We start from the raw sequence: 18,355 nt of genomic DNA on the forward strand, positions 1-18,355 counted from the left end.
GTTCACAGTAAAGCATCTTTCACACGGATATTCGAAGTGACTTTAAAATAACTAGTCATATTTTAATAAACCATTAATTCTTTTATTGAACGAAAAATTCACAAGATTTTAAGAATGTAACATTCAATATTATATTGAACATAAATAATTTCGAAGAAGGCATTTCATTTAGGACCAACTAGTTTAAATTATCGTAATTGAGTAGGAGGCCTGTAGCTTAATTGGTATAAATCATAGTGGCGCGATACCAGTGGATATACGGGTTCAAATCCCGTCAGGCGTCGTATTTTTTTTATATGATTTTCTGGTAGGTATATATCTTACGTGGTTTTAAGTTATGTATGTCCACTAATAACATTGTTTTACCGCTCGCATATATAGTATAGGCACGTGATTTATTATATAAACTAGAAGAGTCAATTTCAACCGTTAAACCTACTACACGACATTGAACTAAACATAATATTATCAAACGAAGGACCAACGATTGTGTAATACCTAGCTCTTAAATGATTACAAGACAAAAATAACTTTTTTTATACAACGTTTTTAAATTTTCTGTTAAATCGTATAAACTTGACTTGACTAGCTAAAACGATCAAAGAAAATTGTATTTAATAGAAATAATACTGAAATGTCATTTTGACACTCATATTGATTTCCATAGTAACGCACGTATATATTAATAATTTAGTTGTTAGGACCCTAGCAACCAATAATAGTGGATTGGATTACGGATTTCTTCCGAAATAAGTTTTAATACAAAACAGAATTAACTGAAAATGAATTCAATTATACTTAAAAATGGCTAAAAGTATTAAAAAAATGCATTGACATCGTGCTCTGATATATTCTAAAAGTTTCAAATGTCTAGCTAGTCAGGAAGTTAGTTAAAAATCAATTGCAAGATTTGTACTGGACAAATAAGAATACGACATAATAAAAACGTTGTAAAATACGAAATATCTAAAGAAAATATTTGTATTTTTGCAACGTGTAGGTACATGCCTGTTGTCAAAAGGATGTTTTTTTAAATCTTTTATATGAAAAAAATAAACCGATATTCGTATTATGTGGATCATTCTATAACATATTACCACACGACGAATTAATAAATTAAAATAAATGAATTGTACTAAATCATACGTACTTCAATATATTGTATTTTGAACGGATGTATTTCATATTCAGATAAGAATTAAATTATTTTACATTGATAATAAAATAATCACATTGCAACTAAATTCATGTGTTTTTTGAAAAATCTTATACTCGGAATAAAATATATCTACAATTTATATTTTCAAAATATAATAATTTTATTTTATCAGATGACTGCAATATTCTTTCACAATATTCATTGTAAAATAGTAAAATTAATGTCATGTAAATTCAATTATTGTAATCAATTTCAAAATAGTCACAACTTTAAAATGTACGCCACTGTTATTCACAGATTACTTATCGTTGCTATTGTGTTATTGATATTCACCATGACCCAGTGATGGGAAAACTGTACGTCACGTGGACTTTAAAGAAAAACAATAACAAAAATTTGAAATATAAATTATATATTTATAATGATTTGTTATTATAAAGGGCAACGTTGTATACATTAATGATATTTCATTCTGTGATAAAAATCATATTCACACGAATTTTCATTTAAAATGTTAAACAATCATATTAACTGACTTATCAAAACAATCTTCAAACTTTAATCTAATGACATGTTTTTATTTTGCAATATGATTAATTATTATCAATCAGTAATCAGTTGAAATTTAGTCTTACCCATTCGTTTGGTAAAATTTTACATTGCAAAATATTGATAAACTATTCTGAAACTTTCAAGTACTTACCTATATAAAAAACAGACCAAAATAAATTGGGTCTATTCAATGATTTATAATCAACTATTTCTTTTATTCAACGAACAATTCACAAGATTTAAGAATGTACCATTCTAATTATTGAACATACATAATTTTGAAAAACACTTTCTGAGAAAATATGTTATAACCAATAGAAAAAATCTTTTTGAAAAAAGTAAGCCACCCCACCCCGGCAGGGATCGAACTCTGCATCTCCCGGGTTTACGTCCCATCCGCGTATTACTTCTATGCTACGCAGTGACATACTAATTGCGACAAATTTTAACTATTGGCCACTCTTAATACATTATGTATGTAATGGCATAGTGTATGTTAAAGTATTCATTTAAAAAAATAATTGCAGATAGAGATATAACAATTTCATCGGTGTCATAGTACCAATACTTTTGAGGGACAAATATATTAATACTTCTGTTTTTTTTCACCAGATCCTTTCAATCGTAACGACCCTGAGGAGTGTTGCAACAGACCACCACACCAGAAGCATCCTTACTGCAACGAGCTGAGGATCCCAGACGATGATTACTTCTACCGACTCTTCAATATTAAGTGCATTGACTTCGTCAGAGGATTCCCATCGCCGAGAGCCGGCTGCAGACTAGGTAAGTTACTTATAGGCATGTTTATTTACAACATAATATAAAAATATCATCAGGTGAAGAACTATATCCGTCTAGTATATTATATTGTTAGATGAAATTATTCTAGGAACAAAGGTTGGCTGGAGTGCTTGTAGTCTTCTGAATATTGTCTTTGAAAGAGATCTCCTATTGTGCCTAAAACGTTTTGCCCGTAATTAATCAAATATGCGTGCAAACTATAAACCCTCAGTAAAAATGGATGCAGAAATATGGTTTGGAGAGGTACATACTGATACCGAGAAGAATGGGTGGAGAACTCACATGTATGCTGGCAGCGTTCTTCACGAGTATCACCTTGATTGAGGGTTGTGTGGACATCAGGACATATAATTCAAGATAAAACACGTCTTTGATTTGACAATTTCCCTGCACAGGGACGTTTAATTACATTAACTTTTCAGACATTGGTTGGATTACATTATTAATTACACTTAAAGGAGTCTTAGATTTAGCTATAGCACAGTCACTATGTGGGAGCACGTGTTTGAACACATTAGCCAAACTGGCGCGAAGGCGTTTTATCGAGGACGCGACGCGTGGTTTTGAGGTGGTTATAGGGATTATTATTAACACAATAACGGGGAAAGAGATTCACTAATTTATCATATTGAGACAAGCGTGGCCAGGCCACGCCGAGCGCGTGGTCCTAGACACCTACCACTCTCCCGGGAGAATTTGTACTGCCGGCAATTATCTACGACGGATCTATGGGTGATGAGACAAGAGGGAGGGGCAAAGGGATGAAACAAAATTACGGTAAATTTTTGTTTGTCTCTCGGCAAGTTACCATTTTCTAGTAGCTGGGCTTAGGTACTCGCCCTTTTCGCCGCTGTTGAAATGTGCCATGATGATGTTATTTCGTAAATCAGGGGTAGTGAACCCTAATTCGAAGGCGTTTGATTAGGTTGTGGATTTGTGATTTGAAACTGCGGGCCAGGGGTTTTTTCGTCTGGTGACAATACATAGTATAATAGTATAACCAACGTTCCCTCTAAATTTTCTATTGTGTGTGCGGATCACAAACGCATCTGTGCAGCGGCGCAACTAGGATTGGTGTCACCCGGTGCGGTAAATTTACACTCCCCCCCCCCACCAACAAACACAGATACAATAATTTTTAAGGTATTTATTAATTTCAGTGATTTTATATAATAATAACACTAACAACGATATTTTTTGAAGTAAATAAAACATATGAAATAAAGAAAATCGATATAAATATCCTTACTATCATCAACAATTAATGTTTGAAACCGAAACTTTCGTCATTCGTCAAAAAAATCTTTTTTAATCACTACATTAATGCATTCGCCCGCATAATTTTTACTTCGCCAGCTTTCGGGAAAATATATGTCATTTATTTTTATAGCCAATAGTACATTATCAATTAGCACTTTGACTAGATCGCAACCAGATTTTTTGCGCTCGGCGATGTCAATCCTATTCTTTCGTTCTTCGGGTGTTTCCGTCATTATTTTCAAAAGTCCACCTCTTTTCAAGAAAATTTCTTCCGAGAAATGAGTCGAAGAATTGTGCATGTAATAGTTTCGTGCATTCGAGCAAAATTAAAATCTGTCAAAGGAAACTTTCTTTTACAATATTTTTGTGAGGACTATGCGGGGGATGCAAACATTTGTGCGAACACATTTTGGTAGGTGTGCGCACGCACACGCGCACACCTTACAGGGAACATTGACTATAACGCGATAGAACAATATTGATTATTAGGAGAAGGAAATATACGAGGATAAAACGGTGAAATAGAATTCGCTAAAAATCGTTTTTCCAATAGTTTAACAATTGGATGTACCTATATAGCTTTTGCTACTCAATTATGTATACGTTTTTGTAATAAGTATAAAAAATAATTAAACTTTTAGATTGCAACCACGTTACGTAGTTAATATTATTTAACAGTCAAACGATAGTTGATAGCATTGAGCGCTGCATAAAATTGGTATGAAATAAACATATTTTTTGTAGTGGAAATGCCTAACAAAGATTGATTAAACGTGTCTAATGGTGAATGAATGTTTAGTTGCAATGATCAGCGATGGAGTGCGACTGTAATGCATCGGCCGTGAAAAGTGATACAAAAAAGTACATAACAATATTATAAATAAATCATTTTGACGTTTTATGGTGGATCACTAATACTATAAAAAGTTAAACTTTCAAAACAAAACGCATGGTTTATAATATTATATAATTAAAAGTATAATATAGAGGTCTATGCTGCGTTCTGAACATAACAAAATGGTTTTTTGTGACATTTAAATCATACAAAATATCCACTTTGTGTCTGCTGTGTTGGCTAATCCCTCAATATTTTTGCGATCTCGCAAAAAATGACATCTGGAAGGTCATAATACAATGGTGAACTACAATAATCACTGTATGGGAGTAAAATTCACACGTTCACTTGATATAAAATAAAATCTAAGGAACGGTGATTACTGGCAAGTCGCATTATGTACGCATCACTTAGGCCAAAAGCTAGCAACACAGTATTGTCACTTCACGTGACCACACGATAAGCTTGTATCACAGGCAAAAGACGTGTAATGTCGTTTTATTTGGTATTTAAATATATCAAAACCATACTGGAGTCACGTCATATGTAATAACATGTTTATTTTAAATGTTGGAAATGTACACATTGATCTTTGTTTTAGTGGTTTTGAAGGGAGCTACAAATGTTACGCAATTGATAAAATATTTTTGTAGGTTGTCAAATTTTATTATTAAATGTTTCGATGGTTAGAACTCATGTGACATGCTGATAATGTCTTTCTGCCTTAAGAGTAAAATAGTTTATGAAATGAAAAGAACTGATTTTGTATTAGGCATCTAATACATACCTAATATACTATTTTTAATTTATTGTAAATATAAAAAATCAAAGCTCCACGGTAGAGTCATGCTAGCGTGCGTTATTCTGTAACTAAGGGTGAGGGTTTGAATAAAAATACGTGTGGGTTTTTTCGACGTCCGTATTATTTACAGCATGTATTCAATAGGTTTGGTGAATGATTAACAACTGTTTCACGTAAAAAGTGTGTTAATATAGGAAACCTCCACTCTATTAGGAGTTAAAATAGTAATTTACTTTTACTAATAAGTACTTTCCTTAAGTCCCTACTATAAATAAAATTGTCTCGTCATATTTCATTTACAGACCGTGTTGTTTATGTTTTGTTTGATAATAACTTCTTTCACTGCGATATAAAATCGAAGGCGACCAAAATCTCTCCATTCTCTTTTATTATTTTCCCGTTAATGATATGGTTGCCCAGCACTGCACCTCAAAGTTTTTTGAGCGTTCTCCTTTACAGGGATATTCAATTTGGGGTTATGATATTATATTATTGAAGTATGTGTTGTTACTAACATAACAATGCATCAACAACACAATATGTGACGTGATGTGATATATTTGAGAAAAATTTAGCGTTCATTTTTGTAAATTTGTATTTGCACTATTCAGTGTACAAAGACTCCATGAGACCGCGTTCAAATCGTGGTATTTGGTATATATCTACTAACTTGGGATCAGTTGTCTGACACTTGCCATGATTGTAACATAAAAATCATTAAAATGTATCCCCTCGGTATTTTATTGGTTTGTAGGTTAGGATAAATATGCAATAATCCTCTTAGCTCCTCGTCTGTAATAAAGAATTTTATGTTACATTCTTGATACTAATATATACGATTGAAGAGATCGTGTATGAATAAATTATGTAATATCATTTCCCGCAATATTCCCGAAATTCAATAACGACTCGGAGCTTTCTGTCTATATGGCCTGTATAAAGATTTCAGCATAGTTCTTTCAATTAAGATTGAAAGACTGTTCTGACCACATTATCTTCACCGTATGAATGATAATAAACCTTTAAAATAAGTAATATTGGTTAATCTAATAGGATGAATTAGAAGGTGTAGATGTATACTACCGAACTGAAAACTAGCTACTTTGTATAGGGGAGTGTGTAAAAAGCTATGACCTATTCCAAATTGCCATACTCTTGATCGTGTCTAATGTATTTTACAATGCTTTTATAAGCTCGTATTCTTGTTTGTCCAGTACAAATCTTGCAATCGATTTTTAACTATCTTCCCGACTATCCAGACATTTGAAACTTTTATAATAGAACACGATGCCAATGCATTCTTTTGATACTTTTAGCCATCTTTAAGCAGAATTGAATTCATTTTCAGTTAATTCTGTTTTGTATGGAAAGTTATTTCAGAAAAATACGTAAAAAGTAAAAGACTATTATTGGTTGCTAAAGGGGTGGTCCTAGCAGCTAAATTATTAATATATACGTGCGTTACTATGGAAATGAAAATGAAATGTCAAAATGACATTTCAGTATTCTATATTATTTGTATGTTTCTTATTTACTTCATACCAAGTACAAGTTTGAGCATATTGAGCATAGTAATTCAACAGAAAATTTAAAAACGTTGTATATAAAAAGTTCTTTTTATCTTGTAATTATTATTCAATATGTTTTATATGATATAGGCAGCGATTTTTATTGATACACATTTTGATGTTCTAAAATTATTTTTTTTTCATGATTCTCATAGTGAAAAGGCCTGATGCAAATAAAATGTATACTGGATGCATAAATGTATCAAGTACCTACTCTCAAAGGCGTAGATGCATCGTTCCGAAGTGAAAGTAATACATCTACACGAACCATTCTATAACGAACCATTAAATTATATTATGGGTTTTAAAATTACGTAATCCTATATTATTATAAGGGATATTATGTAAGTGGGTACGTTTTAGCAGAGATAACGGCCAAGCTGTAATTATACTTATCAAATAATTTACAAACGTGAATCATATTGGTCACCAAAATATTGTTACCTTTCCTGTTGTCTGGTTTTCTTCGAGTAGGTACATAATGATGACTTTAACTTAAAGAGTTTGATTTTTTTAATTGAATGTAAATACCACGTGGACAGTTTATTGTGTACATTTTTTTTAAATGACAATTTTCCTCACTGTTATAATACATTGTTTGATAGTTTCATGGTTCACCATAATATGCTCTTACTCCTTCATTCCTCGAATTTTCGGGTTATATTCTCAAAATATATCTGAGAAAAACGAAGAATATAAACTACCTACATACATCAGGCCAAGACCAAGTTATGATAGTGTAAGAAACGACACAGTGTAATAGTAGTATATTTTTATGCATTGAACTACGGAAGTCACCACATATTATGATTTTAATAGGTGCATTATTTTAAAATACAGATATGGGGCTAAAATACAAGAGCTGTATGTCATTGCTACCAAAACAATGATTAGATGGATCAAACGTGAAAAAAAATACACTTTTAAATATGTTGATAGGATCGAACGTCTTGTTATTGACGGAGTAGATCAGAGAAAGCTCACTTGTACTTTTTTTTGGAATGGCCATAATGCTTTTTTGACTGTTATATCTCAGACCAAGTAAAATAAAAAGATGGAATGTTTCTAATGAGAAGATAGCGCTAGCTGGAGAAGGGCAATGGAAGAGGCCACAGCTCGAATTAAGCTGTAACGCCATCGAAAGAAGATGAAACATCTTCACAAAAATACTACTAAATATTTTTCCAGATAATTTAAGTCAACTCCAAGGGTTTACAAAAGTGAACATTTGCTATAAGACGTGCTATCCACTATTTTTATTATTTCAAACGGGGCAGACCGTTTTACAAGCATGATAATAGCATGGTTAAATATTTTTCAACCAATCTATGCCAATAATTTGAAAAAAAAAATACTACTACCACTAACTTTCAAATTATGTGTAAGTATTTCATTGTGCACTGCGGATAATTCCTAGCAAACTTTTCACTATTGTTGCCCGAATCTGTTGAAAATCCGGAAGCATTTCGACACAACTTTAAATTCACTCCAACAATCAAAACTTTCAATAATTATTATAAAATATTCAATTAATAGATAAATATTAAAACCATTTGTTAGATATCGATGTTATTTCTACTACTACATACGTGACCATTTTGATCATGGTTTACTTGTACCAAACTAAGCATTCACTTTATAATACAAATGTAGCTCTGTCCTGTAACCATAGAGTTACATTAATACTTTTATAGCTCCGGTGAAATGACATACTCTTTCAATTGTGTACATAGGTTAAATAGATATTCTACCCAAAACAATATTTATGTATAATATAGATTAACACTGCCAAAAATTTCGCCATATTAATATAAATATATAACATACATAATTGTTAAAATAGCTTTTAAAGATGATGGGATATTTCAATGCGCCGATTTATAAAATAATAATTATTGGGTAATTGTGCCGCAGAGGTGGACTCGAGCTTTTATAATTATTTTTTTTACAAAAACAGTTTATTCCATGCAGACAATTATAATAAATACATTTTTCTGTCGGCGCATCGGCTTTTCGATCCAATAATCGTTAATTGATAATTTGAAATTTGAAATCTTCATACATTTTGATACACCATTATCACAAACTAAGATTATATGAGGTTAGGGTAGCATAGATTAGGTTAGGTTAGGTTAGGTTGATTTGGTCTAAAAAGAAAGTTGGAAAATCTCATGTCCACCTCTGCGGCACATTTACCAATTATTGTTCTGTATTGTTCAATTCAACAACACTATGCTGTAATACTTATTGAAAGTTAATAAGACACCGAGGTGCTTGGTAAACTCTAAACTCTTTGCGGAATGCGTTAATTTAACACATTAAAGTTAACCTTTATATTATCTCTAAATTAGGTTACACGTTTCAACATGATTGCTATAAAACTTAAAACTTAGACTTCTTGCACACTGGATATCCACTTAATAATATATTAATATTATTATTATTATCGTAGGTACGTGGAGTAAGCTTGCATGTGTTAAATTTATAATATTTAGTTTCTACATTAGATATCCTCAGGCAAATTGATTTCTCAGCAGCCCCGCATTTATTACTGTCAACTTCTATAAACCAGATTGCATTACTTACTATTTGCAAGATAATTATTTATAAGCTTTATCTACCTTCCATACGCATAATATGTATGGTTTCACAGAATAATTTTGGTAAGGTATCTACTAAAAATAAATTCTAAAATATGTTTATTTAATTATAATTATTAAATTGTAAAGAAACAGATAAATAAGTTTTTAATTTTAAAATAATGATTACAATAAATTTATTCAATATTATTTACGCAAAATGCAGTAAATTATGAGAGTTGTCGGAATCTTTCCATGATGGTAGTTTTAAGTAATGTTCAATAGTATTTCCTTGTGATTTAGTGGATAAGCAAGTTTGCTTTTAGTAAATACATCGCTAGTATGTTGTGTTTTGTTTATACATATGAAGGAATTTATATATACCACACCTCCCAGGCACTAGGTATTTGAAAGACGGTGAGAGAGGACAGGGTGACGGTACACCTTTACGGTAGGACAGACAGGCACATATGACTGGGAGTAAATGGGCGTATTGTGTAGTAGTTGCACATAAATCGATGAATTAGGCATGTTAAATATGAAATACTATTGAATTTTTGAGGGTTAATTCTTTCTTTCTTTCTTCCGACCATGTCTGATCCTAATAGGATCATATGGGTCCCCACAGAGCGGAGGTTTGTATTAACAGATTTTATTTTTACGAGAAATGGATGTCAGCCACTTGTTCAACCTATTAGGTCCATACTCTGACTCATACACAAATTGAAAAACAATATGTGTACTTGCTAGACCCAGGATTCGAACCTGGGACCCTCGACACTATAGACCGGCGCTTAAGCCACTCGGCTATTGTGGGTGTTAATACTTACCGGTGAATACAGCCAACTGCAGTAAAGAATCCATCATACAGCGTCTAAAAATCGAACAGACAGAGGATTTTCGGTTATCGGTTTTGGGAAATTATGTTGAATAACACCTTTTTGTACAGAGATGGAGCTTAAATATATGAAAGGGGTGGTCAAAACAGACCACTATAAACATATCACATAAGCGTGAATGTTGATAGTTTTGATACGTGGGAGCAAGAGATACCAACGTAAAAGGATTGTTGTAATTAAAATCGAAACCTGCATAATTATTTCGCCCTACAAAAAATTGCATCTGCTTATATTTTTAAATAAATGGTTCCAGTATTATGACTACTAGATTTAATACAAACACAGAACACTTAGGTAGGTACGATTACGTCAAAGACAAATTAGAGAAATCACAGAAGACTACATTTGGAGGTAGATTGAACATCTCGGTTTTTGAATATTATTTTACGAATAGTCATTATACAATCAATATTATCGAAAAACTGGCAATGTGTGGATTTAGAATTATCCGAAAAATTGTGGTCAACCCAATAATTCCTTCACAATCAATGTAAAAAGATCAGATTTCTAACATACGTAATATTACGTCATATGCCTTGAGTTTCTTTTAAATGATTTTATTAACAAAGTTTTTACTGACCAAATGTCATGTCATATCACTCATAACCTACATAGTAGTGTTCGTTCCGAGTTGCATACATGTAAAACAAAATTGGATTGACTTAAAAGGGAATCAAGAAACATTATAAAAACATATTCATTCATGTACCTACCTACCGTTTTATTACAAGAACATTTATCAAATACCAATCTACTTTTCGTTATCTCTTAAATTTAATGTCGACTTGAACGGAATTTCATTTTAGTCACATTACAATATGATTATTATAAATATACCACATAAGTGTAAGTTTTAATAGAATATTGGGCATAGTCGATAGGGCGTCAAATCAGAGAAAACGATGCATCACTGTTGATGCAAGACTTGCAATAGTGTAATAACAACCGTATCAATAATCACAGTTTTCCGCCTAATTCCTGCACTAATTGCAAATTACATTATAGATGGTTAAATTTTATTATTTTTCTTTGTCGGGCCCTAAGGATCGTGACCCGGATAATTTAGCCATCGGTCAGTCTTGATAACAGCTGGGTTGACATTGATGATTTTAATTCCTCCATTTGAGTTACCAAGGTTGTCTTCTGCATGCTGCGGGCTGCATGACAGAAAATTGAAGCGTCCAGCGTAGGCAAGCTGAAGAGAGTCTGTCTTGAATCTGAAGTTTTCTGATGATTTATTTTTGTTTGTCCGTTCGGTCATACGAGACTGTCAAAATTCGATTCGAGCACCGTAATTTAAATGTAACTAGCAACTGCCTTTGCTTTGCAAAAATCGGCCAAGTCCCGAAGGCATATTATGTGTACATATACATATTGGGAGAGCAAGTGATCTTACTAGGATTCTAGAACAATTACCCCCTGGACAAACCACCCTGGACTATGTTCTAGGATAATTACCCCCTGTTCAAAAACCCTTCGCGCAAATAATCCCGTAGATATTAGTCCCTAGTAAAAAAATAAAAATTATTCAAATAAAATTTCCTTGATACATCAAACAATGGATACAAAAAAAAATGTTAGACCAAAATACCAACAAAGGCTTAATTTGTATAAAAATTTGACTGCAAACGTTTATTATGTGCACTGTAAGTGTATTTCAGAGTAAAAGAAAATATGATGGACACGCCTTACTTAAAATCTTAACAACTTGCTTAGTTAGATACATCATAATATTGTAGTATAGTAGGACTGTTATAATAAACATGTCTGGAAACTAGATCATTCTATGTCCGAACCTTTCCAAGTTATAATGCTTTATTAAAGTATTGGATAGCGACTTGTAATACAACTTTCTATAGTGAAATAGAGATTTATAAACACACTTTAAAGGGAGTGCTATTTTGATGCAGTATTATTAAATATGTACTTAGGTCTCTCTCGTAATCACTTTCAATTTTCTTTTGATATCGAGATGATCGACTAGTTTCAAAGAAGTAAAGTTAACGATTCTGGTCATAACGTAATTAATCTGTCAATCAGTTATTTTCAAGTAGATATATATCTTTTTAAAAATTAACTGGTATTTATCATTGATTATACTATACATGAGAAAAGTATTAATCATCGCTTGTCGTTTCAGAGAATTTTTCAATAGCAAAAAAAAACTGTGAGAATTGGTAATTTTTGAATTCCGGAATCCCGCGATTAATAAAAAACAAGTGAAATTTTCGATGTTTGACACCAACATTAATAGTAAGTAGTACTTTTTTTGATTAATGATAATGTTTATAAGAATTTTTGTGTATATTGCATATTATTTTTGTTCATATAACTCCGTGAAAGTTAGGTTTATCGTAAATATTTTACTGAAATTTTAATATTTTTTATCCTATTTTAAAAGCCAACGGGTTTTTTTAATAACACTACTTTAGTAAAAATATTTGAATTACATGACCACTCCCTAGTATACGGTATTGACATTAATAATGACATTTATTACATAAACTCAAACTGACACGGAGCGCATTTGGGCGGGCGTCTGAATAGAATGAAAAGTGACTTCCTATTGTGTAAAGTGTAAAATGTTCAACAAATCCGTATTACCCGATCTTACGTATGCATAGGTGGTACTCGTAGTCCAGTGCGTAAGGCGCTCCAGGTTCAATTCCAGGTGAGGTCACAATAATTATATGTATGCGATTTTTACAAATCGTGAGTGTTTATGATTGTTTCGCCTATATTACTGATTACACTACTGTCATTGGGCATCATGGCCTGTTGTAGTGTTAAAGAATATAACATATTATTTACAATAATTTTAAGTTATTTATATATGGTATGGAAAGTTGCATGTTGGGCATAACGCGGAAAGATCATAAAATAAACCAATGGATAAACGGGCAGACATGAGTACGCGATATAATAGAGGTCGCCAAGCTGATAAAATAGCAATGGATATCCACATGTACGCTTTAAAACACGATAGATCTTCGAACTTATAAAATTCGGTGGATGTACGTGGCAGAAAAACTAGCGATCTAGTGGAAGGAGGTAAGGAAGGCGTTTATCCAGTACTAGATTGAACGTAAACTACTGTACCTGTTGTTAATAGTTTAGCATGTGAGCGAAACTCGTGTAGGAAAGCAGCTTTTATATTACGTAATTATGTGTTAAAACACATTGTTTTTCAATTTGCGTATGAGTCAAGAGTATGGACCTAATAGGTTGAGCAAGTGGCTGAAATCCATTTCTCGTAAAAATAAAATCTGTCAATACAAACCTCCACTCTGTGGAGGTCCATTTATGATCTTATTAGGATCGGACATGGTCGGAAAAAAAATTACTTGGTTAATACTAAGTGATTTAATAACTAGGTAATCCATATTAACAATTATTATATTATACCATCCCAATAATTCTTACCGAAGAAATTATGTATGCCAATATTATTACTATAATAATCCTATAAAGTTTTCCAATAATTACAGTTAACTGACATTCGTTACACTTTGTCGGTATTAGAAATACGCCACGTTAATTAAGTAGCATATACTCAATATTAATTACGGCATATAGCCTGCAGTCCGCGGCTTATTTATCGATAGATAAATGTTATAAAATAATAATATTTGGGTAGTTAATTAAAGTGCGATTGGATCATACATAATAAATTGCGCGTAGCGAAACCTGATAAAACAATTATTTATCCTATGTGCAAAATGTGAGCTCGTTTCAACTAAGTGTGTGATTAGGTTATATGCTATTTTGTAATGTTATGGATTATGCCTTAAGCTCTCACGTATGCATTTATGTGCATTATAATATGGAGTTAAGCAATTTATGTGACATGAGCAATGCCTACTTACAATATAACATAGTAGGTATATTATAATGATTGTACAAAGTTTATAATATTATTCTTCGGAAAAATTGGTGACATAATATATAATTGACTGGTTATTCGTTTAAATTTAATAATATGAATTAAAAGGAGGCTCATAATGGTATCTATAAATACCTTAAATTCTACAGATTATAAATAAATACATAAGTCCGCTCTATATAAAACCGTTGAGACCAGAAGTATACTAAGGATAAAAAACGTGGGAGTAATTTACAGAAACTACCGTTTTTGAGTGCAGAATCTTGCGAAATGCGATGTCATTATAATTATTAGCTTTTTGATGAGCCTGGCATTGTCAGAGTTATCAAAAACTCAACGTCTGCAAAAGGACGAGCCTCGTTTTTCATAATATAGATGAACAACCATTAACAAAGCGCCTATAGTGTAATGAAAGATGATGACTTCGATGGCATGATGGCATATAAAGAGACTAGTGAACGCTGGGCGTAGCTAAGAGGAGATGAGAAGATAAAGAAGTAATTCTTATTAATAATCTAATAATATCGCCTGCTTCTTTGGCGAAGTCTGTATTAAGGATGTTTTGTTTATGAAACTACTTTGACAAATTTAATAAGAAAATCAAGAAATACCAATCGATAATTAATTGGCTCACACATATAGATTTGACGCAACGTTGTCCAAGCGGTAGATAAGTAATTTAGTTGACAAATTATGTAACTAAATGCACTGATGCATACAAGAAATAAATAGTTTGTGTGAAATTAAATTGAGAGCAACGCAACGCTTTTTGGCTGAATTGTCATTTGATAATCTATTAAATTAATAACATAAAAATCTAGGACGGTCGATGTAATATATCATTTATCCAAAAGGTTGATATTTGCAACAAACGATTTACTATGTAATAATAAAATTGGTGAATTCACCTAATCCCTCAGTTTACTGGTATAGTCTCATGTTTTTACGGAATTAATTTATATACGATTTGCCAGATATGAGTGTTAAATCGATATCAAGGTTCTGATTCAATGAATGAAATGTTGTTTGTGTGATATTGATAAAACAATTTTCTTGAGCATTTTGAGTTAATATTATGTTGAGGTCCCGTCGATTCTCGGTGTTTCCTCGGGGTTTTCTTTTCTGATATAATGAATGATGTATGTATGAAATTTTCGCGATGGAAAATTCAATGAAAATACCTTTAATTATTCAATTGTTGCGTTAACTAGATGTCAGTCATAACTATTAATTCATATGAAACTTCATTACGGTTAGTGCAGACCGCTTTATCTTCGAATTTTAGAATATTTAATCGTTTTTATTGTTCAGTTAAAAATCTAAAGATAAAGTTTGGTTCATACTCAGTATTTATATATATTTTTTTAAATACATACTTAATGTTATTTCTCACTCACTTTCAATAGTTAAGATCGATTAGCGTAGCATGTTTACTTCAATGCCGTCTAAGTATCGAAGTATGTTATGGAATTTATGCAATAAATTTGCATTTTACAATAATGTCAAATTTATATTCTGTTAAATTGTTTTATTAGAATTTAACCTCAATTTAATAGGTACTAGGCATAATTATTTAATACTCATGTAAATAATATGTGTAAGTGAGTACGGTACAGTATATTATTTATAATGATACGAGTAATAACGTGATATGTGGGTATTTTTAAATAAATCTTTCTGAATTGATTGGAGTGGCATGGATGAATTTGAAGGTACCTATATAAAAGGATGGTATTAATACGTAGGTTGATGATTGAATAATGAGTTTGATTGTATTCACGACGATATGAATTGAGATGGTCTAAAGCATGGATGGCCAACCTTTTCAGCAGCCGGGCCAGATTCTAAAAATGAGATTTCCTACCGGGCCGCACAACCGATTTTTTGTATTATACAAAACAAAAAAGAAATTATAATATATTATAAATAAATATTAATAAAATAAAACAAAAATCAGAATCAAACATATTAAATATAAAAATATAAATTTTATAGATTAGACTTTTTTTGAATAATAAAAAATAAACAAAATAACATAAAAATAATAAATTTTAGTGAAAAGTTTGATTTTGTGTGGCAGAACATCAATATCGATATCGAGTGAGGTTGTTCCTACACGCAAACAGTTTTCCAAATGCACATTAGTGATTCTTATTCTCACTTGGGATTTGATAATATGCTTCATTCGACTAAAAAGCTGTTCACACGTGTAAGTGTTTCCAAATAGCGAAGTCATCATTAGAGCAGATATAAACAGCATGTTTGGAGAATGCAAATATGTTTGGTAAAACTCTTCCAAACTGACCTGATGAAATTTCTCCTTTAACTGTTCATCGCAACATATTTCACAATGTTCTATTTGTAAATTTCCCGGTAATAAATTCACGTCTACGGAGAATGGCGTTGCAAATGCAGAAAAAGCACACGGTGCTTTTTAAAATCTTGAGCCAATATCGAATCTCAATTTGCGAAATTAGCACATCTAGCGGCAGCATATGAGATTATTTTTATTTTCTCACTGCTCCACGGGCCACAAGTTGACATCCAGAGGGCCAAGGGTTGGCCACCCATGATCTAAATCTAAGGACTCTAAAGTATATTTTTCAAGATAAAAAACCAATAGACATTGTAATTATTATAAGTTTGCGGATGGGTAGAAAGAAATATTCCTGTTTTATTATACCTATTATGTTCTAAAAACATGAGCAAAATCGATTTATTTAAAAACAAAAATTTTCGAAATGTAGAAATAGGTACCATAAAATATAACAAAAATATTTGTATAGGTTTTTTTAATACATAATTATTATTATATTCTCTTTTTACCACCACAAAAAGCCATGAGACCCAATGACATTATTGTAGAGAAGCAGTTATTTAAGTAGTAGTATTGAAACAATAAAACACCCAGAATACGAGAAATATATTGTGACTTCGTTGGGAATCGAACTCAGTGCCTTACGCACTTGACTACGAATCTACGATGGACGCTAGCCTACTAATAATTTTCATACAAACTGAGGGAAGCTGTATGAGTTTATGATTGCATATTATAAAAATGCTATTTCTATAATAATGGAATTTTCTTTAGCAATTTTGAGCTTCTATCATTTGAATGGTTTATTCGTCATCTTAGGACGAAATTAGTTTATGTTGTTCCTTTTTCAAATTTTTCTCCTGTAACGTTACACATTATTTCTATCGCCTATTCGATTAGCACTCTCGCCATAATAAACATTCGCTACGCCTTCTAATTGGATTGTGGTAGGCCCGCACAGAGCTACTGATATGATCACATCAACTAAATACCATAATACTTGTATGTCTACTTCAAAGATAATATTGTTATAAACTATTTATTGTACCAATACGATTTCTTTTCTTGGTCTTATCTCCCTATTTCCGCAGTACTCTGATCAATATCTGATCGTAGAGATCGACATTCACTTTGAAGAAATAAAGTTATTGCATTACCAATAATCGGCGTATCTCATCTCGGCAATGCAACTAATTCAATTTATTTTTATTTCCCCAGGCTCCCGCCAGCAGTTCAACACTCTTACCAGCGTCATTGATGGAAACACCGTTTATGGTGTAACGGAGAAATTCGCAAGGTATGTTATGTGATTTTATTATATCGCAATGTTTTCAATTAAAGTTATGTTAAATAAGATTATATTTAAATTGCATGCCCATAAAGCTAGTATACTAAACATCCTTTTACTATTCACTATGTTTACCACTCACCAAAATTGTACGTTGTAACTTTAACCAATGTCGACTATACTTAGGCCGGCGCACGAAACTGCAATTTAATGTCGTAGTGCTAGTTGTTGCTTATTCTTCGAATTCACTATGGGAAACTTTTAATACATTAATTAATTTGAACGAAGTATTCAATCTAAAATCTTCATTTACTGCGATTAGGTTACCGTATTGAATTCACAGTTAAGCAATAACTCGCACTTTGAAGATTATAGATTTCATATTTCGTTCATAATAATTATTAACGTA

The 18,355-nt window shown here is 31.8% G+C and overlaps 1 protein-coding gene across 1 annotated transcript in view; it reads left to right on the top strand.

Moving 5' to 3' along the window:
- Nucleotides 1-18,355, top strand: part of cysu (peroxidase homolog) — a 67,841-nt gene that overhangs the window by 37,554 nt on the left and 11,932 nt on the right. Inside the window, exons 5-6 of the mRNA XM_085945170.1 lie at nucleotides 2,324-2,497; nucleotides 17,877-17,955. Coding sequence (XP_085801296.1) covers nucleotides 2,324-2,497; nucleotides 17,877-17,955 — 253 coding nt within the window. The remainder of the gene's footprint in view (nucleotides 1-2,323; nucleotides 2,498-17,876; nucleotides 17,956-18,355) is intronic.

The sequence above is a fragment of the Rhyacophila brunnea genome, unplaced genomic scaffold (assembly GCF_057557595.1).
Source record: "Rhyacophila brunnea isolate RB1 unplaced genomic scaffold, BYU_Rbru_1.0 scaffold_18, whole genome shotgun sequence".
NCBI lineage: Eukaryota > Metazoa > Arthropoda > Insecta > Trichoptera > Rhyacophilidae > Rhyacophila > Rhyacophila brunnea.